The sequence below is a fragment of the Syngnathus scovelli genome, chromosome 17, assembly GCF_024217435.2.
Source record: "Syngnathus scovelli strain Florida chromosome 17, RoL_Ssco_1.2, whole genome shotgun sequence".
Lineage (NCBI taxonomy): Eukaryota > Metazoa > Chordata > Actinopteri > Syngnathiformes > Syngnathidae > Syngnathus > Syngnathus scovelli.
In genome coordinates this window covers 8,887,857-8,913,284 of record NC_090863.1, presented here as the reverse complement: position 1 = coordinate 8,913,284, position 25,428 = coordinate 8,887,857, and the positions used below count along the sequence as shown (strand labels likewise).

General features: G+C 42.4%; 3 protein-coding genes across 6 annotated transcripts; 2 read left to right on the top strand and 1 right to left on the bottom strand.

Annotated features, from left to right (window-relative positions):
* Nucleotides 1-2,502: 2,502 nt before the first annotated feature.
* Nucleotides 2,503-9,403, bottom strand: ap1m1 (adaptor related protein complex 1 subunit mu 1). Its single transcript, XM_049747825.2, has 12 exons — nucleotides 9,209-9,403; nucleotides 8,537-8,693; nucleotides 7,987-8,054; nucleotides 7,783-7,913; nucleotides 7,545-7,692; nucleotides 7,314-7,440; nucleotides 7,069-7,211; nucleotides 6,807-6,878; nucleotides 6,441-6,599; nucleotides 6,164-6,289; nucleotides 3,397-3,472; nucleotides 2,503-3,021 (listed from the first exon to the last, which is right to left on the bottom strand). Exons 1-12 carry the CDS (start codon nucleotides 9,248-9,250, stop codon nucleotides 2,999-3,001), a joined length of 1,272 nt encoding a protein of 423 aa, XP_049603782.1. The 5' UTR covers nucleotides 9,251-9,403; the 3' UTR covers nucleotides 2,503-2,998.
* Nucleotides 9,404-12,847: 3,444 nt separating this feature from the next.
* On the top strand, nucleotides 12,848-19,902 carry LOC125985221 (tropomyosin alpha-3 chain). Of its 4 annotated transcripts, none has more exons than XM_049747883.2 (9): nucleotides 12,848-13,138; nucleotides 14,395-14,520; nucleotides 17,633-17,766; nucleotides 18,228-18,345; nucleotides 18,421-18,491; nucleotides 18,630-18,705; nucleotides 18,856-18,918; nucleotides 19,008-19,077; nucleotides 19,559-19,902. In XM_049747883.2, the coding sequence occupies exons 1-9, from the start codon at nucleotides 13,025-13,027 to the stop codon at nucleotides 19,639-19,641; spliced, it is 855 nt and encodes a 284-aa protein (XP_049603840.1). In that variant the 5' UTR covers nucleotides 12,848-13,024; the 3' UTR covers nucleotides 19,642-19,902. The 4 variants fall into 4 exon arrangements, with proteins under 4 accessions (XP_049603840.1, XP_049603841.1, XP_049603837.1 ...); XM_049747884.2 differs by lacking the exon at nucleotides 19,559-19,902 and adding an exon at nucleotides 19,222-19,438; XM_049747880.2 differs by lacking the exons at nucleotides 12,848-13,138; nucleotides 14,395-14,520 and adding an exon at nucleotides 16,305-16,601.
* A 785-nt stretch (nucleotides 19,903-20,687) lies between these two features.
* Nucleotides 20,688-25,327, top strand: LOC125985244 (ras-related protein Rab-8A). Its single transcript, XM_049747915.2, has 8 exons — nucleotides 20,688-20,869; nucleotides 21,255-21,315; nucleotides 21,557-21,617; nucleotides 21,774-21,851; nucleotides 21,993-22,082; nucleotides 22,294-22,359; nucleotides 22,435-22,485; nucleotides 23,299-25,327. Exons 1-8 carry the CDS (start codon nucleotides 20,746-20,748, stop codon nucleotides 23,386-23,388), a joined length of 621 nt encoding a protein of 206 aa, XP_049603872.1. The 5' UTR covers nucleotides 20,688-20,745; the 3' UTR covers nucleotides 23,389-25,327.
* Nucleotides 25,328-25,428: the final 101 nt, after the last annotated feature.

Genomic DNA, 25,428 nt, shown 5'->3' with positions numbered 1-25,428 from the left:
ACTTTAAAAAATCAATTTGAAAAAGTATTTATCAGTTATTTGAAATATAGTAGTCTGGGAAAGATGTGAAATCCTTGTCTGCTTTAGCAGTTTTTGAAATCAGATCGCTATCTCGCCGTTTTTAAGCGTACAAACTGTTAGCAGAACTACAGGGCAAGATGTAAACTCCTTTTCAATCGGCCTGAATATTTTTTGTTTTTTAGGTAGCAATTTTGCTATTTTGCAGCAACGGTGCACAGGTTTCACGTGTGTGTCAAGGTCAGCTAAATTGAACAGTCAGCTGCGTGTGTGCTTTAAAGCAATATTGTTGTAAAGTCTGCAGGAAAGTTTCCCTGGTGCGGGCCAAGGACCACACACACGGTATGCGGCCCGCAACCACTTCTCTCCATGGGAAGGAAGTCGGTGGCAATCCTTCACCTGCCGAGCGCCTTTAGGTGACTCATCATAAGCTGCCATGTCGTCGACATCATGGGGGCAGCCAATTTACCTTGCAGGCAGTTGGGCTCGGCTTTGACGTCAATAGTCAGTGTTGAGGGTTTCCCTCTGTTGCCAGGCAACAATAAAATGGGGGTTCCTTTTGTTATCACGGCACACCTATGCAACAGCGGTTACCTTTATCATGTGTTGAGCAACTAGCCATAAAATGTTTGTGTCATCACCACGGCAACCAAACAAGTTTGCGAGGATGACAGGTGCTTCGGCTAGAAACTATGAATCATTCTCAAGTATTTTCAATAACTGTGAAGTATATTTTTAGTGGAAGCGAATGAAAAGGTTTTTGCCCTTTGGGTTTGCTTTGACGTTTCGTTGACATTTTTTGGTGTGACGTCATCAGTGACAGTGAGGAAACCAAAGAGGGAAAAAATAGGACCAGAAATCAGTGTGACATATGAGTTAACAAATCGTACATAATTTATCGTTTTGTGTTTTACTTGGCGGTGGTTCAATTTTTACACTTATAGAAATGTTATGAATGGTTTTTGCCGCTTGCACAATTTTTAGATCACTTTTCCGGTGGCCAGTTTCACCCTGGAGTAGATTAATTCCATTGTTTGATGTGTGCCAAAGATCACAACGAGCCTCGGTTAAACATTACGAAATGTTGTTGAAGCTTCTTATCGCCAAACAGCGGCGAAGTGCGCAGACAAGATGTGGTTTAATCTGTACGGCGCTATTAGCAGCCTCATACCAGCCGTTCCAGAGGCGACGATACGCATGCATGAGTATAAATGGTCCGTTTCACAACTGTCATTGTTGTGAGCACCTCCAGGCGAGACAACACAGGTGCACATTAAAGCTAATACATACTGAGCTTTTTTTTCCCCGCAAAGCACTAATTACATCATTCCAATATAGTAGATATGAAAAACAAAAACATTGTCAGTGAAAATCATTAGTTTGTCTAAGTCTGCCATTCAAAGCACATCTTTTCATTTCAAATCTATTATGCGGGTGTTTGGATCCAGCTAAATGACAATTGTTCTCATTGTCCTGATCTTTGAGGACCTGACTGTATTTGATCAATTCTCATTCAAAAGATTACCCAACTAGTGGACAAGATGTAAAATGATAACCAGTCTTTTTCCAGTTGATCATCCTGTGTTAGCATAACTGTGTTAGCATGACAGATGTTTGATCATTTCTTAGTTGTGCCAGACAGTGAAAAATGGAAAAGATTTCCCCAAAATGCTGTGACTGGTTGGAATGGCCACTTCAAATTGAGTAAAACGCACCAATTATTCCAATTATGAATATAAGTATTAAAAGTGTTGTGACGTGGATCTCGGTCACCTGTATTTCGTGACTCATAACCACTCCCCCCCCTCCCTCCCAAAAAGAACGTTCCTATTTTTACAGCAGTGATCTCACTGAACTGTGGTCCCAACTTGGAGGTGAGCACAAAGGCCACAGTGTCCCGGGAGCATCCTCTGACCGTTCGCCACAACTTGACTCACATCCTTTTTCCAGCTAGTCGGGCCAGTTTAAAAAGCGTCAAGTGGCACTAAATAGACTATGATATCACAGATTGGGGATAAGGGGAGGGGCTGATTTTAGAAATGGCCCTCCATTGGAAAGAGCCATCCCAGGAGCCTTAAGGTGCTCGGGTGAATTGCAATGTCACAGCAAGTGTCAGTTCATCTGGAGCGTGAACATTTAAGGCAGCTGTGGTCGAGTGGTTGGGAATATAGCCCGTGAGCGGAAGGCCGCAAGTTTGAGTCCCTACCGAATGATTACTCCCAGGGCACTGGGTGAACTTCTCCAGTATGTTACTAGAGACTAAATTTCTACAACATGCTCCAAGTAAAATTATTTATCTAGTTTTTTTTTTTTTGCTCTAGTTGCTATTATAGCCTAGCAACTGCAAATAGGATTTTATCAATTGAATTATATTGGGTGTTTAGTAAACAGTTAAGTCAGATATGGGTCACTTGAACATAAAAAAAAAAAGCCACCAAATTAGAATTACAATGACGAAAAAGTATGACTAAGGAAGTCCGCAAGTATTTTCTCTAAATATACATTTAATGATTTTACAAGATGTGGTTACATAGGAGTTATAGATACGGAATCACCGAGCGAGCGCCGTATGAAAGCTTTGCTTTACTTTCCGCGTGTTTGAAAGCAGACAAAACAGGGCAAAGCGGATGGCACTGTAACACAAAGAGACATACTGATCGGCTCACTTGTAACTAATAATACTGACCTCATCGATATGTCGCACATATATACAGAAAAAGAATCAACAATCAGGCGTGTGACGTTTCTGACCTATTGATGATGACAGAGTGTAAACATGATTCCTGCTTTAGTTGGCCGCAGAGTAAAAAAACGATCGCTTTCCATTGATGTACGAACTCCGCGTCTAATATTTTGCATTGGCTGGAAAATGATAAAAAAGAAGTGGGTCCTCAGCTGTCTCTTGACTGACGACTGTCAACGGCGGCTCATTAGCCGCCGCCGCCGCCCGGCTTCCTCCCGCCCCGGCTGAGGCGTTGCCTTACTGCGTTCGGAGCTGATAATCTGCGGGAGGAAATGGGACAAGACTTAATCTAATATATGAATAAATAAAAGAGGAGCAATTGTGGGGAAATAAACGGTGGGAGCGTGCCAACCCGAGAGGATGGGACTACCGAGGAAATGAGATGTGGATGTGTGGTAATTAGTGAATTTAAAGACCCGACATGTGCAACCTTTTCCGAATTATAATACGAGAGTGAGGGGGGAATAAAAAAAAATCACTTTCACATATTTCACAGGACGTTGCCTCATGCTGTAGCTTTTCTTATTTTTATAGAAGTACAACAGTTCCCACAACATTGCAGGCCATTGCCTAACTCTTGCCTAATGCCTGCATATCAATTGTGTGTGTGTGCGTGTGTGTGTGTGCATACTTGCCTCCATTCTGGGTGATGTAGCGCACCCAAGGCAGAGCCTGATAGCCGCTCTTCTCGATGATCTTTAGGTAACGCACCTGACAAACGACAAATGGCATCGTATGAGCGTTTTACACTCTCTGTTAGCATTTAGCTAGCAGGCTTTTGTAAAACTATTGTGCTTTGATTGTCCAAGCGTAGTAGCAGTAAATACCTCGAAGCAAGAACTTGGCCTCCTTTTTAAATTGTTCACCATCTACCGAAGTGCTGCTTGTTGTGAAGTTGATTGCTACCATACCTAGAGCTAGAGATCAACTTTTTGTAATACTTTGCTTTGTCAAATTGTAAAGCGACTTTAAAAAAAACACACACCAGATTGGCCAGATCATGGTCAACTGGTCTAAAACTAAACCGGAATTGACTGTTTGGTGGCTTGGGTGATTCAAGGTATTTTTAGTAGATCAAGTGCGAAGGACAGGAAAGGTTCCACGCTTCCCGAGTCCAAACCACAGACTTTCCAAGCCCTCGGGAGGCCGAAGAGTTCATCTTCTTCAGGGAGTCTTGCGATATGAGCACTTGAGGAAGCAGCGGTGAGAAGGGGGAAGCGGCTACAGAGGTTCGGGAGAAAAGCGCCTTTCTTCAACACGGCTTTAGTTGTCTTTTTTTTAGATGCGTCAGCACAATCCCCCGTATGGCTTTCACAAGCCGTTAACCGACAATCGGGATTGACAAGTGTTACCACACGGGCAGGTTTCGAGAAAAGGGCCCTAAAATAACCTTCCATCTAAACATGATTGCGCTTGAGTGACTCAGCGGCGTTTTGTGTCAAAATCGCAACTTGTATAGTAAAGATGGCTGCCGACTGCGCTTGCATGTAAACAGCACTCCTGTGCGCAGCCACGACTTGACCACACGTGCGCGCTCTCACCATTAGGAAGCCCGTTTGCGCATTTGACCACTTTAAGGCTGACGTGACCTTTTTTGTGAGGGGGGGGGGGGGTGAACCACCATGTCTCTGTCACGCCAGCTTCCAGATGAGAGCGGAAAAGCGAGGAATTTGTTGGCGGATTGGCGGCGGTCCTCAGCCCTCTGGCCGCCATGTTTTCTCTCGACCCAGCGAGGTCACAGAGCGCCGCGGCTTCTGGATTCACGAGGCATCGGGCTGGCACGGTGCGAGCGTGTCCACGCAGTCAGCAAAAAGCCACCAAAATACCATTCTCGCTTCTGACTCTGTTTGCAATAAAGAAAAAACGTCTTTCTGTGTCGTCGCTCATTGGAGACGGCATGGCAAACAAAGTCACAAGTGAGAAGGCTATTTTGGTGGCTTTTTAGCTGACTCTATGGATCCCACATTTGTCTTCTTTAACAGGAGGGAGAAACTTGACCCCAGGAATTTGCAACCTGAGCGACGACCAGAGTAGTCAGCAAAACAATCAAAAAGCCACAAAAATACCATTTGAGATCGTAACTTTGCAATGTTGAGATGCTTTTTTTTTCCCTCCATGATGCTCTTCTGGCACAGGCAAGAATGGAATTTTGATGGCATTGTCGACTTTGTCGTGCCAGCCCAATCTTTTGTCAAGGCAGTGTTTGTCCTGAGCCATTTGTTGAAAGCATTTTAGATTTGAAATGGCAACACCGGAACCAAATGTGATACCGTATCGCTGTCAAGGTAATATCTCCCTTTGCTGGTTTCTGCAGTTCTGATGCTGTAATTTTGTGGCATTTTTTAAAGAGGCTCACGTCTGCCCTTCTGGTCTTGTCACCTTAGCTGGCGTCTGTCACCTGCTACCACAAATGTGGCACGTATTCGGGCACTTCAATTGCGCTACCCCGTCTACAATTAGTGGCGCCGTTAAGAGGAACTTTCCCATGCTCAGATATTTACGCGGGTTAATTAAACTTGCTCGCAGGGAGCACACAGAGACGTTTGCCGCTGCCCTCTAATATAGACACTTGACGCACCAATTGGACAGCAGCACGGGTGGCCGGCCTGCCGGCTGCGCCCGAATGCGATAAACACGGAGAAAAGGCAAAATCAAGTCACCCGAAGTCGGTCACGTCGGCGCCGTTCTCTAAGCATGCAGAAGAGTCTGCTAGGAGACACTACCAAGAGCAAAAGATTTACAATCTTTCGCTTGAACAACAGAGCATGATCTTTGACTGGTATGGGAAAACTTCTGCAACGTCAGTGAAAGAAAAAAAAAAGAAGTACATTGTTAAACTTTGGTTTGATGTGGAACGCATATGTGCAATTATGGCGACCTGAGCAGTGCACAAACAAGTCTTTGACTGCGCTGCCAAGCGTCATTCGCAATGCGCCCCGTCACGACATGGGAAAATGTGATGCTGCGTTCCTGCGCCGCGTATAATCAAGGGACGACTGTCATTATGCAGTCCGCGCGGCTCGTCGCTGCCAATAGTTAGCTGAGGAGGGAGCACATCTGCTTTGTTTTGCAGCAACATGAAAAACATTTTTTTTACCTTGACAAACACAAATGCCAGTCAGACAACTCCATCCCTAACTGAACCTTTGCAGCTGCTTGACTTCCTCCTGTTTGAATTGTTTGAATTCCAATGTGGAGATAGCGAAGAACATGTGTTGTTGTGCAATGGGTTCAAAAGCGGTGACCTTAAATGACTCATTTGATGCTCACTATTTGTCAAGCTCGAGGACACTGTCTCTCTCTGTCATGTCTTACAGCAAGTGTTTTTCATCAGTTTAAGGCTAAGTGTGGTACCCAAGTCACTTTTCAATGAGTGCATCGGGCTTTTCCAGTCGGGCGTACCTGGATGCCCGAAGTGGTGAAGTAGGGGATCTCAAATTTGACGCTGATCGGGGGCTTCCCTTCCTTATCTTCCGCTTCCACGCTCGGAAGGCCGAAGTGAGCCCGCATCAGATACTCCTTACCGCCCTGTCACGAGGACATTGACATCTTAGAACCCGATTTGTTGCGGTTGAATTAAAAGCAAGTCGGTTTGGCTCAGGAATGACTCATTGCAAGACCAACGAGCCCCGCTGAAATCTTATTTGCATAAACTCGCACTGTCTGGTGAGTCACTCACGGGGAAGGACTTGATGGACCAGACAATCTCGCTGTTCTCTGGAACCCACTTGACGCTGCCAACCGTGGTCTTAAATTTGGGAGAGTCTGCGTCTGTTGGCACAGGAATGTGGATCTCCACGTTGTTGGCGGTGGAGCGCCGTTTGAACTGGCTTTTGGCCTATGATGGGCGGTGGGAAGGCAAGCGGGTAAAAACAAGCAGGTCAACATGAGAAACCAGTTTGTCGTTTTTAAATGTCGCCATGTGCGTGACAAGCGAAAAGAATGAATCATAAATCACTGGCAGTGGCAATTCAAAGATGAATTAATTGCCATCTTATGTCATAGCTACCGATAATACTTAATACAAACAAACAGTAGAACTTACCTTAATCATGTACTCAATGCGACTGTGAGAGTGTTTCTCGATGACTGATTCAATCCAGATTAGCGGCTTCACCTGAGATGTAAATAACAGCACACGCACCCTATCATCCGTTTGCAAAGTCAATAGATTGCCTTGACTGTACTTTTCCCTGTTACACAGGCGCCATCTAGCGACCATTACTACAGCAAGCGGGCTATAGTGCAGTGAGAAGAACTGTAATTTATTTAATCCCACCCCTTCTCCAAAACATGGTACTACTCACGTGAGTGTTAAGGCGGTATGACATGAGCTCAAACTCGCCGTCAGGTGGGATGAAGGAGATAGTGCGGTCATTCTCAAAGCGTGACAGGCGGACGCACTGGTGAAATTTGACGTCTTCCAACTCCACAGATTTACTCTTGCCGCCTAAATCCGCAACAGAGGAGATTTTACCACAATATTGCAATTCATTTTGTTTCTAAAATATTTGGCAATAAGAGCCCACGCTACGTTATCATGGGAACTCACGTCCAGTGTTTTCAAACAGAACCTTGTCGTTGAGGCCCAGGCGCAACTCGGGCATTCCGGATAAGAAGACACGCATCTTAATGGAGCCGACGATTTCGCTGCGCAGGACGTTGCCGTTGGCACTGACCTGAGAATAGCATGGAGAGGCAAAGTCTTTTGAGATTTGCCATCTTGACTGATGGCAGAGCAGGACAGACAAATTTAAACAAGGCTAAAAGAATTAGTTCCTACCAGGAGATTGACTGACTCGATGACATCCAAGAAGACTTCGTTTTTTCTGTACTTGATGCCCTCCGAACGCCATGAAACAGCGTTGGTGACAGTGGCGGGTGGGCGGGGTGCACCTGTGTCCAGCTTGTGCCCCTCCTGAGTTATATACCTGATAGGAAGGGAAAGCAACACAGGTGAGGTGAAACAGCCAAATGGTCCGCACTAGTATGCGCTGGCATTGCATTATGGGATTTCTCACTCTTGCAGAATTTTGCTGTCGGTGGTCTGCGGGTAGCCAAAGTCCATCAACTCATCCATCAGCTCGTAAATGATGACAAAGTTATCCCGGATGCTCTCTTCCTCCAGTTCTTTGAAATACTCGGCAAAAACCTTGGGGAATTCAAACGTGGCTTTTTAAAATCAATCCACCAACAACTGTTGCCGCGCAAAATGTGATTCGTACCTGCACAATTTTGTACAAAAAGGAGAAAACCAAGGAAACGCTGGCATTTTTCTTCGATGTGGCAACCACTGAGGCAATGAAGGTTAAGAGATTTGTAACGACAATGAAAGTGCAGTTTTATTTCTGTTGTGCAATAGTTTATGCAGACTGTGCATACAGCAGCATTTTTTTTTTAATGTGCGCAAGTCCTGAATTATTTTTATTATGCAAGGTGCATAATTATAATTAACTGGCAAGGGACACGAACATATTTTGACGTTTACACACAATGATAAATATACTGTAGCTACACTGAAAGATAAGCAGAAACAAACTGTTTCATTTTTAACTGTGCAGGAGGTGCATTCAAGTGCTGCCAACAAAGTAGGAAGTCTCAAAGCAACAAAAAAACATTAAAAGTACAACATGAAATATCCACTAGATGGCGCCAAAGTACTAGTTAATCGTTATTGCTTAATTCAAAATGGCAAATAGATGAGTTGTCACGGAGTTAGGGGAGGGCAGCTCGAAAGGCCTAGTGTGAGTACACGTTTAGTGTACGGAAGGATACAGTAGAGGTTATTATGCTTGATCCACATGAAGCGCACCCCACCGTGGGCCAGGATGGGAGACAGCGTCCCCTCCTCCTCCTTGTCCATCAGGAGGCTCATGAAATGCTCGATTTCGGACATGTCCACATCGCCGCGGTAGTTCCGGCATACCAGCACCTAACGGGAACACCAATATTTTAGGAAGCAGGAAGCTTTCAGAGCAATTGCCAAAAAAAAAAAAAATCTTTACATAGAGCTGCAGTCTGGATACTTTTTATTGTGCAAAGTGGTAGTTATGAATAACTGTCAAGAACACACAAACTGCTGTGTTGCAATAAAAATACACGATTATTTATACGATTCCGCATATCTGAACGATTTACAACACTTAAATAATAATAATGCGTAAGATTGCTAATACCAACATCCCAGTTAAATAGACCAGAGAGGAAACAGCTGTCAGCTTGTTGATGTTTTTAAGCCCTCACATCACGTAAGTTAGTGTTTAACACGATATACTGCCCGCCCTGGAGATGATTTTGCAATTATTTTCATTGCACACGAACATGATCGATGGACCGTTATCCACCTCGCATGAAGATGCCAGCGAGGAATGCGACAGGACAGCGGCTAGCTCCTTAGCTGCTAGGCTAACGCTAGCCGGCTGCTCCCCGTTATGCGGCTGTCTTTACCTTTCCTTTCAAATCCAAAACGTAAACGGCGCTCGCAGACATCTTGGATTTTTTTTTTTTTTTTTTTTCACGTCGAGCGCCTCGCCTCGTCCACGCCGCGTCAACGTTGCTAGTTGGTCACTTGCTCCGAGAGGTAAATTAATTTTGGGCGTTCATTCATAATACTTGAAAGCGGCGATGGGGGGCGATTGGGGGGGGGGCGGGGGGGTGCTCAAGGTGAGCAGCACTTCCGTTTTTTGTCACGCCATTCAGCGCCCTCTGTTGGCTCGGAGGAAGAAATACATGACTATCTTTGGTAAACCTTAGTCCTTATATTTGTCCGCATGAAACACTACCCATGTAGCCTAAGGATCCAAAACTGTAGAAAAGTTGGTGTTCATTCAAAAATGACTTAGTTGCACACATTAAAACCATATTCATGTTGGTGTAAGACAATTTTAATGTATATAACCAATATCAATACTTTTTTTAAAAAAGTAAAGCTGGCAGATGTTTTTTTTTTCTTCCTCTGAGTGTGTTACTCAATTTTTGTGCAAGCTCAAGGTGGAGTCAGCACTTGAGGAATGTGGACAAACAAAGGGACTATGTGGGCAAGCGATAACACCTGCGTTTAAGTTTTAACAGGTCACTCCAGCGCCAGCACAGCACCCTGTCAACTAAGAGCACTCTTGCATTGAGCTGCATTAAGTGACGCATATCCAAATACGGTCTGAAGCTCTAAAGTCCTTATTTCACCAAGGTTTGGGACTGTATATTGCACATATGTTTTTGGTTTGTTTAAGGTTGCAAAGGTTTGACGTTCACCTGACATTTCCCAAGTTTTCCTTGTCACCATAACATTTTTAATTCTTTGCGCTGTTTGGTGCATGCAGCAAGCACATCCCCAAATACAAACACCCACACATTGACAACTTTGCTAAACATTTGGCTATGAGCTGCTTATCCGATGCTACCACTGCCGTGAATACAAATTGAGCCCCAAGCTAGAACATTTTACAAACTGAGGCAACACTGTACCACAACATGCTAATCACACAGTAATGGGTGGGAAATGCGATGTGACTTATAGTAAAGTAGTCGAGCTTATAGTATATGCTGTTTTAAATAACTTGCAATCTGACGCCATCCCTCTGTTGCTCTGGAGGACGAGGGCATGAGGAGCCTTTCAGCGCAGGCCCTCCGGTGGGATGAGTGGGCCTCTTCAAAGTGACACATGCCACTGCCAAGATTGAGTAGAGACATTGTCAGGACACAACAGGGTGGTTGCCGGGGCCAAAACCAAAATGTAACTCTATACACGCGATCAGGGGTTCCCTGACCGAAATGAGTCGAGGGTCAATTCGAATTAGGTTGCAATTTTTTGGCAACATCTCCATGTAGTTCTGTTTAGATTGTCGCTTTTCGGAGGCTGTCTTATCCACGGCAGATGCTAACTACAAAAACTTGGCTAGATGTGTAATTTCACACTTGGTAAAAAAAAATTGCATTGTGTATATTCATTTATATGAGAATTTTTCATTTATTGGAGAATTTCCTTTGAGCAATTTTTGTATTGTTTATTTGACAAGATTGAACAATTTACTGTGTCAATTTCTAAAAAAAGAAGACAAGCTGCACTTTATTTAAAAAAAAAAAAAAAAGCACACCAGATATGTTTTAAATGGACTGACTATTGCATGTTTGGTTCATCCCTCTGCTTTGCTCATGTCTGGAGTTCTGCAGTGGTTGTCACTGCATAATTTGCAGACATGTTTGTACAGATGGGCAGAGGGGCGATGACGCGTTTGTTGACTCAGTGCACAGGTGTTACAGCGTTGCCGCTTTTCTTTTTGGGATTTTGAACTAAACATAAAACACACTCAAAGACATGTTTGTGTTCCTCTGCAAATTCGCACTCCACCGCTTTATACTTAGCAGGCCTTCTCAGACGATACACTCCCAAGGCGCTCTTATGGCTTTTGGGGAAGTTTTTGACCATAAAAGGAGAAGAGGAGTTCAGACAGCTTTCCTGTGGGAGGGTTCCCGTTTCTAGCGCTCTGCATGTGATTCCTCCCTCTCTTCACTCATTTGCTCCAAAGGCCTCCATGGCTTCTTGCACAGATAACGCAAATGATGTTGTGGAGATGAGAGAGTACAATGAATTGTTTGTCAAAGTTGTGTGTGCGTGCGTGTGTGTGGGCAGCATCTTGAGTGACCAAATAAGGCACTGAGCTCATATGATGTGAGTTCATGTTTGAGAAAGTGAGCTTGTGCCACTGATATTTTATGACTTCATGCTTGGTTTGGAGGAGGTCCTCACTGGCAGCGTTGTCGACTCGAATGCCTAAAAACCAAACAACGCGAGTCGAGAACGTCTTTCTTTTTTCCACCTACAATGCTGCTGACTAATTCTAGCATGCTAGAAAATTTCATTTATATATATTTTTTTCTCCATTCACACCTGCTATAGTATTCCATTTATCGTTCATATGAAGTTCTCAATCCATGCCTACATTTTGAAAATGTATTGATAGTACATATGTACAGATTTTTACCTCATGCAGTGCCGATGACTATCCTTACTGCTTTTCAAATTAACATTGGAACATACGGCATGCTATAGTATTTTATTTCTATATTTGTATTCACGTAAAGCTGTCAATCTATGCTTGTATTTCATTTTATTGATCCCTGTATAGCTTTTTTCCCCTTACATTGTGTTCAGCTACATATACAGCATGCTATTGTATAATAATAATAATAATGATAAGTTTGAGTCTCATATTGTCTTCTAGGCTGAACAGAAATTTGGCGTGTTGTCTGAAATCCAATGTTTTGTGTGACGTATGGGGAAAAATTGTTCAAATTGATTCTCTTAGGTGATGACGTGGTGAATGCAAGTTGATATTGAGATATATCGCTTTTCTGGTCACTGGCTACCTTTCTTGCGAGCTTTATTTTTAGCACCCCGGCAGCTGGCACATACAAGGCGAAAGCCATCACACATGAACGATATACTGTTACATGTCTAAACACACACACGCAGACACAAATGACTTTTTAGTCAACTGTTCATCCACCTATGGTCAATAAATGCCGCACTTAAATCAGTGCCTCTTTTTGCGCATCTGGGGAAAAGATTGCTCAGTTATTGTTCACGAACAACCACTGGTTGAGTCATCCACTTCCGATCAATACATGCATCTCTCAAGTAGACTGACATCTTATTACTGAACAGAAAGTAAATTCTGCAAAGTAAAATGTGCTTTATAGTTACAGGAAAACCATCTAAAAAAAAAAGTGGAGAGTAACAATTAGCTTCAGTGCGTTTGGTTGATCTGAAATAAAATGGGAACTTATATTTGTTGGCACCTATTGTTTTTTTTCCACCCAGAAGAAAGTCAGAAGTATTTTCTAACCAGCTCTGGTATTAACATCAATCTCAGCATTCCCAAGCCAGAACACATGCGCCAAAAGAGGGGGAGGGGGAGGAGGGAGCAGTGGTCCAAATAAGGACATGTGCTGCCAAAACATCTCCACCACGTTGCTCCTCCAGAAGCATTTGAGAAGTTTATATTAGGGAGGGAGAGAGGGCTGCAGAATATGTTTTAGTGTAAGGGAGGAGGGGAAGGAGGGGGAGGGAAGAGGGGTGGACATGTCGGGTTTGTCACAGGGGGACCGAGGTTGTCTCCACTTTAAATCACACGCGGCTCCAGCGAACCTTCACTTTCTGCATCCTCCTCTTCCTCCTCTCTTGTCGCTCCTCTCTCTGTATTTGTAGCACCTCAGCGCCATCCTTTTCCCCCCTTCTGACTGACACCCAACAAACCCATCACCATGGAGGCCATCAAAAAGAAGATGCAGATGCTCAAGTTGGACAAGGAGAACGCCTTGGACCGAGCCGAGCAGGCCGAGACTGACCAGAAGTCAGCGGAGGAGAAATGCAAACTGGTGGGTCTAAAAAATATTGTTAGTAACACCTGCATGATTGATGCATTAAGCTTGTCAAGTGATGATGCTATTGTATTGTATAGTTACATCCACTTGGAACAAATAAACACCTGACTCAAATATTTACCTTCCTGTTTCCATGAGGGAAAAAAATGGGGAGGTAAAATAATTAGTCAACTGCTCAACAAATAAATATTCCAACGCCTCTCTATACCCATCAGGAAAAACAGCTTGTAATTATGTTAGTTTATATTCACAATTGTTCACACAGGGATGTGAACAATTGTGAATATAAACTAACTCAGGAAGTAGTTGCCCACTTAAACGGCCTTCTACAAATAATGCTTCATTTTTTAATTCTATGGCCAGAACGGCAGTGATGCACCCTCTCAGATTACACGGAGGGGATTTATCACATTTTGTGAAAAATTAGTGGCAATCAAAGCTCCTTGTGGACTGTTACGTGGTCTTCATGCGCGGCTCCCTTCAACAAATTGTCACTTGATAAGAGCAGATTGGAGCGTGGAGATGTAAGATTATTTTGAGGAGGCTAAAAAAAGACAATTACGGCTCTGTGGGAGACGGTGTCAACACAGTGGTGCGCCAGGAATGACACAGCATGGCGAACAAAGCCAAGAGCATCTATCAACTCAAGTGGAAGTCTCCGAAGGGAGCACTCAGATGCCCACTGAGCTCGTCTTCCACATAGAGAAGCGTCAGCATGAAATCCTAGAACATGGCGTGTTGTTTGAGCTTTCTTAGCTATTCCTGGCCAACCTCAAGTGTACAACGGATGATAAAATACGCCGTGAGTATCCACCAGCTGCAATTTAGCCACGTTCCTCATGGGAGGGTCAATTCCAGTGGAGCAAAACCCTACCAAAGTCCTGTCATAGATCAGTGTCGACCCGCAACCACTACCATTATGGAAACCAGAATAGCACAATGAGCGGGCTGCAGACGTCCTCCAAGGCCGAGACCATGGCCCACTGCAGCTTTGGAGGTGCAGCTCCATCTGGTGGGCTACTGCCCTGCTTGGCCCCTGATATAAATGGGCAATAACTTCTTGCATTAAGAGTATTACGACATTAAAGAGTTGACTGCTGATGCTAACCAAAACAGGAGCACCTACCACAGGACATAGGCAGTCTCTCAGGTTAATGAAAGTAAAATATTCTGCGTGAACCTATGTCAAATATGTGAGAAGTAGCATTCCAGTAGACTAAACTGACAATAACACCTGACTGCTGTTTCAGCTGGAGGACGACCTCCTGGCTATGCAGAAGAAGCTGAAGGGAACAGAAGATGAGCTGGACAAATACTCGGAGGCTCTGAAGGAGGCTCAAGAGAAACTGGAGCTGTCGGAAAAGGCGGCCGCCGACGTGAGTTGGCCCGATGTGATGCCACCCGAGGCGCATTTTCTGCATGGGGGGGGAAAACAAAGTTGTGGTTGCCTGACAACGTATCAATGAATATGAATGTGGATGCTTGATGTGAAACAAAGCTTCATGTCAATCAGATTCAGGGGGGGGGGGGGGTTCATAATCTTTTGGAATTTAACCTTGGTTTGATTCCACCGAAACAAATCTTCCAATAGGGTCGTAGTTGTAAACTGGACATGGAAAATGCTTGGTAAGAAGTCAGCACAACAAAAAAGAAAACACCTTTTGGATGGATCAGGCAAGCACAAATCATGATTGTGTTGTAGTTGACCTTCATACTCACAAACAATAAGATGTTCTTTGCCTTTTTTTTTTTTTTTTTGGAGTGTGGGACAGCATAAGCGCCCCTGTTGGGAGTTCTTGGCGCTTTTTGTCATAAGCGCAGACAAAAAGTGGGCCAGCCTGCAGTTGAACAGGAATGCTAGGAATGCAGGCTAAAGCAAACACGCTGCACAGTCCAATGAAATCAACGTTAGGGCCTTATTTGGTGCAGTCATTACTTACTCATGCTCAACTCTTCACAGTCATTACATCTAACAGTGGGACATAGGATTAAATATTCCCTTTTTATAAATTGTACTTTTGTAGAAGACAATTAGAAAACATGATGTTCATACATCCTGGCGTTTTATGGCGATTTTTTTATTGTAGAAGTCTCAGATAACATGCACCAAAGCTCACTCAGGAAGTGTGATGTTGGAAGGTGAGGAAAAAAAATTCCTGACAACAGTTCATTTAATCAATACAAAACTAGGTGAACATGTTTATCATGATAAGACATGCACAAAATTCTCAAGGCTCCATGCCTGAAATTGCACCGGAAGATGGTCTGAAGGAGCAAATTCCAGAGTTCATTCATAAAAAATGCCCTTAAATAATGCTATTGCATGTAAGTCACACTGTCCCAAAATAAAATGAATAAGTGAATTGCATCAAAAAGTTAAATACAACCGAATTGCAATTGAACAGTGATTGATTAGCCACTAGAGGGAGCCCACGTTACACTAGGAGCTCTCAATTATTGTCCTCCACAGACAGACAGACTGACAGACCTTTAATTCTGAAGCTTTTTTATTTTTATCTTTGTCATCCAACCCACACAGAGCATGGATTCAAAGATTGGTGACCATTTCTAGAGCTCACCATGAAAAAATGGGCGTTAGGGCTCATTTCCTCTTTCACACTAAGGAGGAGGATGACAAATAAATGCGGGAATGAAGCAACAATGAGGAAGGAAAAGGAGTGGGTGAAGGTGTGAGGAGCCTGATGGTTGCTTGCCCAAATCGATTGCCATTCCACAAAACTCAACAAGCGCACTTGAATGAGGATTAAGCAAGACGCACACACACACACCTCTACGAACTCGATTTCCCTTCTCATTCGTCACCACACCGAGACAATAACGTCACTCCATGAATCAGCTACTGAATCATATCAAACGCCCCTTCTAAAAGCACACCCCTTTAATCAGGTCACAAAAATGCATTCTCCTTATAAGTCCACACTTGCCAAACTATTGCACACACGCTCTCACGCAGAAGGCGGACTTTGCACACCTTTTCCTTTTGCGCATGCTCACAGTCACGCACAAAAAAGAAATTCCTCCCCTATTCGCGCCCTGTGACGTCACCAGAGGCAAAGACTTCTCAGGATTGGAGGAATTGGCTGTAAATTTCCCCCCTCGTCCCTCCCTCCTTGCACATCTCCGCACTTCCCGCAACGTCCCATATTTCCTGCCCGGGGAGGAGCAGAAAAAGCAGAGAGAGAAAAAAAGTTTTCCGCACAAAAAAAAACCTTTTTTGGTGGAAGGCACACCGGCCGCAAAAACTCCGCTTTTTTGGGGGCGCTTGGAGGCTCGTTTTTTGCTGCTTTCTCCGCATTGTTTATCGTGGGATTGGAAGATTACAATGGAAACTGTGAAGAAGAAAATTCAAGCCTTGCAGCAGCAAGTTGATGAGGCGGATGAACGTGCAATGGCCGTCCAAAGGGAGTTGGACACAGAGAGGGAGCTGCGCGAAAAAGTGAGCTTTTCGCCCTAGAAATGCTTCTTTTTCGTCTCTTATCTTTACTATACACGAGAAATCCAACAATATGCCTAAAAGAATCACTCTGACGTGATGCTTCTAACTTAATATGAAGTTTTTCAGCAGAAGCCCCACCCTATAATTTGTTTAAAAGCTTTGTTTTGTTAATTGCACAAATGTTTTGGTTTAGGAGATGAAACGGTAGTCTGGGACCGATTCTTGACTCATTTGGGGTGTGTTATGTAACTGAAAGCACTCCAATGAATTGGAATGTGTTAATCAATGGAAGAAAAAGCAGATGGATCACCACTGTGGGCGCTCATAAGTCTGTGTAAAGAGAAGGAAGCTCGTTTCGGTTTAGTACTGGAATTGTAATTTAATACTGTCCAAATGTTCAGAATTTCAACTTCCTCGAGAGTAAATATTTGATTTGTGTAGTCCTCCATGCAAGTGCATTGATTAGTTTTGTATTGAATCAATCATTTACTTTGGAAAACAATTAACAGGGTGGAAATTGAAACTATTTTAAATTGATACATCAATTAATTGACAGATGTATAAATGATTAAAATCAAACTCCTAAAATTATGAAAATGTATCTTTTTGGAGCTTAACATTACTTGATAATGCTCCAAATGTAAATTTAAATAGAAAAAAAGATCCTGTTGAGCCGAACCGAACACCCAGTCCTTCCTCCAGGAAGTGGCCATCAGACTGTTATCAGCGCCACAGGAAGCAGGCCCCCGACAATGCACCATCCCTAACACCCAGGGTAGGATGAGGAAAAAGAGCGAGTGAGGGAGGGGTCGCGGGAACGTATATAGTGATGCCAGCTGTGCCTCTAGTCTAGGGTTACATCACCAGGTGTAGCATTTGTAGGCCATCTACAGTAGGTCAAACTGCAATGATGTCACTCATTTGCATAAAGCACATATTCTGGTGATCCCTGCATCGTCCTTCTCTGGACAAAAATGCGTTTCCTTTTTCAACTGTGACAACTTTCTCAATTGCTCTCTGTACCGCTACAGGCGGAAGGCGATGTGGCGTCCCTCAACCGCAGGATCCAGCTGGTGGAGGAGGAGCTGGACCGGGCTCAGGAGAGACTGGCCACGGCCCTGCAGAAGCTGGAGGAGGCTGAGAAGGCGGCGGACGAGAGCGAAAGGTGACGGACGGACTACAAAAATGTCATATGTTTTTTTTTTTTTTTGTGGAAACATTTCCATCTCTTGTCTATAATAAGGCTTTGCAGGACACCATAAGCACTTTTGTTAGCATTTGCCATCAAGTTTAGCTTTGTTAGACTTGAGCGTGCATTAGCTCATTTCTTGATCGCATCTGCCTAACACGCATATCATAATATCATTTCCTGCTATGTTTAGCCCTGTTAGCTTTTTTTGTAGTCCATTTTATCTTAATTGCTAACCAAAACAGCAGCACCTATTCATACACACTAACAGGTTTTTGAATTAATTGAAGTGGCTCCCCCACTTATTTCGCTGCATTTATTATTATTGTTTAAAAAAATTGCAACATTTGAAATGATCCCTTCCGCTACCTGCAGTTCAATAGGACTGGTAATATTTTTTGAATTTGCTTTTTAATTTTCTTAATTTGCCTTTGCAGAGGCATGAAAGTGGTGGAGAACAGAGCTATGAAGGACGAGGAGAAGATGGAGATCCAAGAGCTGCAGCTCAAGGAGGCCAAACACATCGCAGAGGAGGCCGACCGCAAATATGAGGAGGTAGGACAAGTGATCTGCGTGCTTCGTTCCATTGCTTGTGCGTGTCTGCTCTAATTCATGTGTGCCTGTCAACAGGTGGCCCGTAAGATGGTGATCCTCGAGAGCGACCTGGAGAGAGCGGAGGAAAGGGCGGAGGTTGCAGAAGTGTACGACATTACATTATTTTGATTACTTGATCTAATTTAATTCATTCAGACACTTGATAATCATGACTCTTTTCTGATGAAGGGAGATAGAAATGCTCTTGACTTGAACTAATGACATCATTGTTTCCACCATCACAGCAAGTGTAGTGATCTGGAGGAAGAACTGAAGAATGTCACCAACAACCTGAAGTCCCTCGAGGCCCAGTCTGACAAGGCAAGATTTGCGCACATAGACAAATTGATATTTTCCAGTCTGCCTAGCGTTCTCCCAGAACCAGCTAGTTAACGTATGAAATGAAGAGCTAAGGCAATTCGAACTTATTGAGGGATGTTTGATGTGACGCATGTTTCCTTGACTTTCTAGTACTCTGAGAAAGAAGACAAATATGAGGAGGAGATCAAGGTCCTGAGTGACAGACTGAAGGAGGTCAGCAAAATTTATCTTTCACTAGTAATAATCATCATAAATCCAATCTGGTAGTTTTATATGATTCTATGACGTGTTTTTTTTTAAAGGCGGAGACCCGTGCGGAATTTGCAGAAAGGACAGTGGCCAAGCTGGAAAAGTCCATAGATGACTTGGAAGGTTTGTTTTATTCCAACATTTCTTCACGAATCACTTTTAATCTTTTTTCCCCCACTAAATCTGACCTGTCTTTTTCCTCTTCCTGGTTTTCATTGACCTCTGGTGCTGCTTTCCTTTCCTATCCGCCTGCTTTCTGACCTCCAGATGAAGTGTACAATCAGAAGCTGAGTTATAAGGCTATCAGCGAGGAGCTGGACCATGCCCTCAATGATATGAACACCTTGTAAAAAAAAAAAAAAAAGGCCACCTCAGGCCATAAGCTGCTTTTCTGTTTTCACTCTTGCAATGGCGGTCAAGCGTCTTCTCTTTCTTTATAGCTCTTTTGTCTTCCTAAAGCTCAATAAAGACTTCTTCTATTTTACCTTGTCTTCTGTCTTTCTGCTTTTCACAATATTTATATTTCCGTGTTTATTTTTTTATGTCTTGTGATCTGTCATTGCATTGTATCTCTGACCCCCCCTCCTTCTCCCCCCCATTGCAGATAATCTATCACATGCAAAAGAGGAAAACATAGGAATGCACCAAGTCCTGGACCAAACACTGCAGGAGCTCAATAGCTTGTAAAAAAAAAATAAAATAAAATACACCACAGAGAAGAAGCAGTTCTGACAAAAGTTTTGTTAAAGAGAAAACGTTCCCTCCATTGCATCGGTTTCAGCCCAACAATTACCACAACAATGATAGTAACACATTTAGTCCTTTTTATATATTTATGTTTAGTTTTTTTCACTCCCCGTCCTCTTTTTTTTTTATCATGGTTTTGGGTCCATATGTTAAATTTTGGTGCTGATTTTGTTGAATAAAACCTGCTAAGGATGACAATCATGCGGTTGTTGTTTATTCCTGAAGATTTGCCCATCTGTATAATATTCCAGATATGAAGAACATTTCAACAATAGTAAGTGCTTTTTATATTTATCTTGGCTTACAACGCACAATGATTTTGTTTTTTGGGTGAAAAAAAATTGTAGCATAAATTGAAAAGTGCATCCTGTTTTATTCAGTTATTCTCAAGACTCCTTTGTCAAAATAGGCTCATTACTTTATCCAACCTACACGAATGATGATGACCTAATAAGGTGTAAAGAGAGCAATCAAACATTGGCTGCTGACATTTTACTGATTGTTATCTTGAGTGTTTATCAGGTGGAACTTGTACCAGGGCGCACTAACTATGGTGATACAACAGATTCAGATAAACAAGATGTTTCTTAATCTTATTTAGAAGAACAATTTGATGTCAAAACTAAGGATGACTCGCGGTAAACCTCTTGTGCTTTGTGATATCCAAAAAAACCCAAACCTGTCAAAAATATGTCTGAGGTGTATTTAATATAAGAGGGATAATATATTGAGTTTTGTTGAAGTTGTGCCAGGCAATCGAAATAGTTATTGCACATACATACTGTTACTTTTTTAACTTGACCAAACACGTTAATTATAAAATACTTAAGTACAAAGTGCTGTTCTTTCCCCACCGATGTGTGCTATTAGTTGCATTGGTTCGTAAAAACATCCTGAACTTCTAGTGAAAATCCAATGATCCAAAAGCTGCAATTTTCCTCCAAGCCATACAGATGTCGCTGTTGCTGTTTTTCTTTTCTTGAATACCATCGACGCACCTGGGCTTCGCCGGGCGCGCCACTTCCGCACCCAATATCAACAACTATGGCGAAGACGTACGACTATTTGTTTAAACTGCTATTAATTGGGGACTCCGGGGTCGGGAAAACATGCGTCCTTTTCAGGTTTTCCGAAGACGCCTTCAATTCTACGTTCATATCAACCATAGGTACATCTAATGTTGATTACAACTGGTACTTTTGAATGGTGCGCCCACTGGTTTGGTCTATTTCCTGGTGGGCTGCTAAAAACGCTACGATGATGTTTAACTGTCACTAGTGTGCCGGATGAGGCTATTTCCCGGGAGCGTTGTTGGAAAAACATTCCCTGATGGTTAGCATCGCTATTGGCTATTAGCTGTCAGTTGTTAAGCGTTAAAAAGTCACTGCGTGCGGTTAGCTAGTAGCTGGTAGCGCTAAGGGCAACTATCGGATATGCTTTTGTCGTTCGATATTCCTGATACGTGTGACATACTGAAACTGTGACTGTCGTGCTACGGTAGCGAGCGAGATTGCTGCTATGATTTTGATTGACGTGTACGATCGTTCCTCAAGGCATAGATTTCAAGATAAGGACAATAGAGCTCGAAGGCAAGAAGATCAAGTTGCAGATATGGTAAGTTGATTCTCATGATACGCTTCTTACTAAATCGTCGAGAACAATCGGTGCCACATCCTGCCTTTGTTACTTGATGTCATTCAAACAAGGTCATCATTCTTTCACAGAAAAAGTACCTACTTTTTGGCATTTTTGTTTTCTGTGTAGTGATATTTATCGGCAGGCAAATATGAGTCTTTGGTATGGGGAAACACAGGTTGACAGCACGTTAAACAGTCCATACTGATTTTCTTCCCAGGGATACAGCCGGTCAGGAGCGCTTCCGAACAATCACGACAGCCTACTACAGAGGAGCCATGGTGAGTATGTGGAAAATGCTAGTACTAGAATTCCCCAGGGTTGCGAACACAATGGGTTTCTTGTCTGTGTTAAAAGTGTGAACCAGTGGTTCTTAAACTGGAGTCCCCAGATGATGAAAGTGTGTGATACATAACCATTGGCTCCTTTCCATACAGGGAATAATGCTCGTCTATGACATCACCAATGAGAAGTCCTTTGAAAATATCAAGAACTGGATTAGGAACATAGAGGAGGTATCCATTCTCTTACTGTTCTCATTTTTTGCTTTTGGGTTTTCAATGGCATTCACTTTATTTTTGTTCTCAAAAGTTATTGATTCATGTTCTGTTAAAGTGACTTTATTCTCATAAAATTTGCTCTTACCCTTGTTCCAGCATGCGACATCTGACGTTGAGAAGATGGTTCTCGGCAATAAATGCGACATCAATGACAAGCGACAAGTTTCCAAAGACAGGGGTGAAAAGGTAAGAAACAACCTGAGAGAGTAGACAGTAGTGCCTTGAGATACAAGTGATCTGACTTAAATGTTTTTGCATTGACGTGAGAGCTCAGACTTAAGATTCGAGCATCATATTGAACAAATTAAACTCGTATCTCAACTGTGTTCTTTTCTGTTTAGTTTTAAGGAATATATCAGAAAGCATCCTGATGCAATTCTCTGCAATTTCCTTGTAGCTTGCTTTAGAGTATGGCATCAAGTTCATTGAGACAAGCGCAAAGGCCAACATCAACGTGGAGAGCGTAAGTTTCAAATTTTCTTTGACAATCATACTTTATAAGTATTGCATATAAATGTGATGCCGTGTCTACTTGCAGGCCTTTATGACACTTGCCAGGGACATCAAATCCAAAATGGACACCAAAATGGTAAGGAGAACCGTTACGGGACTGAGAATTGTTTTTCTACATTGGTGTCATCATGACGTTTATTTAGTTTTAATTAAAAGACCAAAATTCGCTAGACTTGTCTAACATAAGATCCACAAAAATGTCTCTACGCCTGAGATTACTCAGGAAGTTTTGAAATGGTCATTTAGGGGTCATTTGGTGATGATTTACATTTATTAGCATTCCCCATAATATACAGGTATAGCCATTTTCAGTTATTTCTAGGGGTCCTGTGACCTCCCTAAAACTGAAATAAGTGGTCTTTAAAAAACAAGTTTCACTTATCCGCATGAAATTTGGTGTCAATCAAAAAGTCTCAAGGACTTATACCAGAGGTCAGACATTTTTGCCTGAAGCAGCCATTTGGGACATTGCGTTGGTGTTTATGAACTTTTACTTGGGAACCTCCACCTTCTTGCTCCTGTTCTTCTTTCGTTTTTTTTTTTTTTTTTAACTTGTAAAGGGTCATATTTTTTTAATCTCTTCATTTATGGTATAACCGGCGTCAGGGGAAAAAGTGGTGCCTTGACTTATGACAGATCTCATCTTTACCCTTTGAAATGATTGGAAATGCCATTCATCCAATCCAGCCACATTGTGCTTATTCAGATCCAATAAAATCCCGATCTGAACTTGTAAGTCAAGGCACCGCTCGCTGTAAGGGTTGTCTGAGGGTCAATCGAGATCGGATCCACATGGGGCATTGAACAAAACGGGTATTCCCAAGCCTTGGCGGAGGTCTCCTGGGGTTTCCGGAAACATTCCAGGTGTTGATCATTTGTGTTGCCTCAGGAGGGGAACACACCCCAGGGGGGCAGCCAAGGAGTGAAGATTCTGGAGACACGGAAAAAAAGCAGCTTCTTCCACTGCAGCCTCCTTTGAGGACCACCGAGGCCTTTTTATTTTGCGAAGAACCCGCTCGAGCCCAAATAAGACTTTTGCTTGCTTGGGAGCATTTCCCTTCGTTTTCCTCTCCTCCATAGCAGTCCGCATAAAAACTGCGTCTTGTGAGCGCTTCCAGCTGGACAATCGTCATTTACAGGAATCTCCGAGGACCGGGCTCGGGGGTGCTCGGAGGAGGACAACAACGAGACGTTGCACAAATAACAGGCTTTTACTCGTTGTTCATTTTTGTTTGTCATACTTCTTTTGGTCGCCAGATGGGGGTGTTATTTCAGTGTTTTTTTTTTTTAATTTTGTTTTTTATACTAATTTCCAGCCAGAAACCTTGAAGCTCAGCCAAATAGAGGCATTTGGCAATTGAGTATAAAACAGATTTCAAATTGCATACATGACCACTTTGGCATACTATAGTGGAATTTGGTATGTTTGTCATGTGTATGACCACAAAAGTCCCAAGATTCAATATCCCCAAAACTTAGGAAGTCTTTGTAATACCTCTAAGAACTGCCCTGAGCAGTACAGTATTTGACTGTCAAGCTTCTCTTGATTTCTGCGTTATGTTTTCAAAGCTCTTTTTTTCTACAGTATTATTTGTAAAATCAATCACAAAATGAAATTCCAAGACAAAAGTACTGTTCATGTTGGACAAAATTCCAGTCATACTTACATTATTTTAAAGAAACATTTATTAGGTGCTTGAATTCAATCCAATCCAATCTGGTAGCTTTGCATAATTTTGTTAAATTCTATCAAAGCTGTTGTGTTGGGAAGCCTTCTCCGCATACAAAGTCAAGCTTCTCTCTCTTTGTGGTCCATTTCATGTTCTTAAGACGTCCAACATACACGTCTTTTTACTTAATTCCTGTACCCATTATCTTGCGCCTAAAATCATGTCCATTTGTCCTTGGAGCTGGGTGCTGCTATGCATTGTGAATCTTGGACCTATGTGTGTATATGTGTGTGTTTTCACTCTTAATAATGTTCACTTTGTATGATATTGAACCCCAAAATGGAGCACTGTCCAGAAAAGAAAAAAAAAATCACTGCAATCAAAGCATTTGGGGTTGGGAAGGTATTAGTGATGCATCACTTTTACTGACTTTCTTTTGCACTTGAACTCTTCCAAACTAATAGTTGAGTGGGACATTTTATGTCTTTCAACTCAAGAGTACTACAGCCACATAGAAACAGAGAAAAATAAATACTCGTGTATGTAGTCATCACTCGCTATATTGCGGAATCTTAATATTTTTACCTTTTCGCCCCCAACACCTACTTTTTATTTGGAGTCTATCTTTATTTTCATAAAAGCTTTTTTTTCTACAAAAGTCAGGCTTTAGTCTCATAAAATCATATATTTTTTTTAAAACAAAAAAATGCACAAAACTCCCCCAAACTTGACTTTATTCTTAAAAGATCAACCTTTTGTCTCAAAAACATCAAATCAGACTTTGTTGTCATAACATTGGGATTTTTATTCCACGAAATGCAACTTTCTACATACAAAAACAAATCTATTCGCCTACAATTACAACTTAAAAAACACCCCAAAAAACTTTTTTTCTCTCTTGTGTTGCCCTAGTACTCCTTGGGTAATGGCTCTTACAGACGTTTGAGTCTAATACTTGTTGGGATGCACCAAATGTTTGTGTCTTATGATCCACACATCCTGTGTGAACAGGCTAAATCTGACCATTTTTTTTTGTTTTTCTTAAAGCTGACATTGTGAATTTTTACGGTCCTATTTTCAAATACATTTCATACATTGTGAAGAACATAACATTGCAAATGTTCTATTGAGAGATATACTTATTGTACTGTACTTTATACTTCCAGTGTGAAGATGTGTATCTGCAGTTTTTAGAGATGTCTACTTTTTGGGATGAATAAAAAAAACAAACAAGTAAAGCAAACTTAATGCTTTGTCTTTTCCTCTTTCTGGCTGAGAGTCCGTGGAAAGTCACTCAAGGCCGTTTGTTGCCGTAACTGACCTTGACCACTTTCATAACAACGGGACCA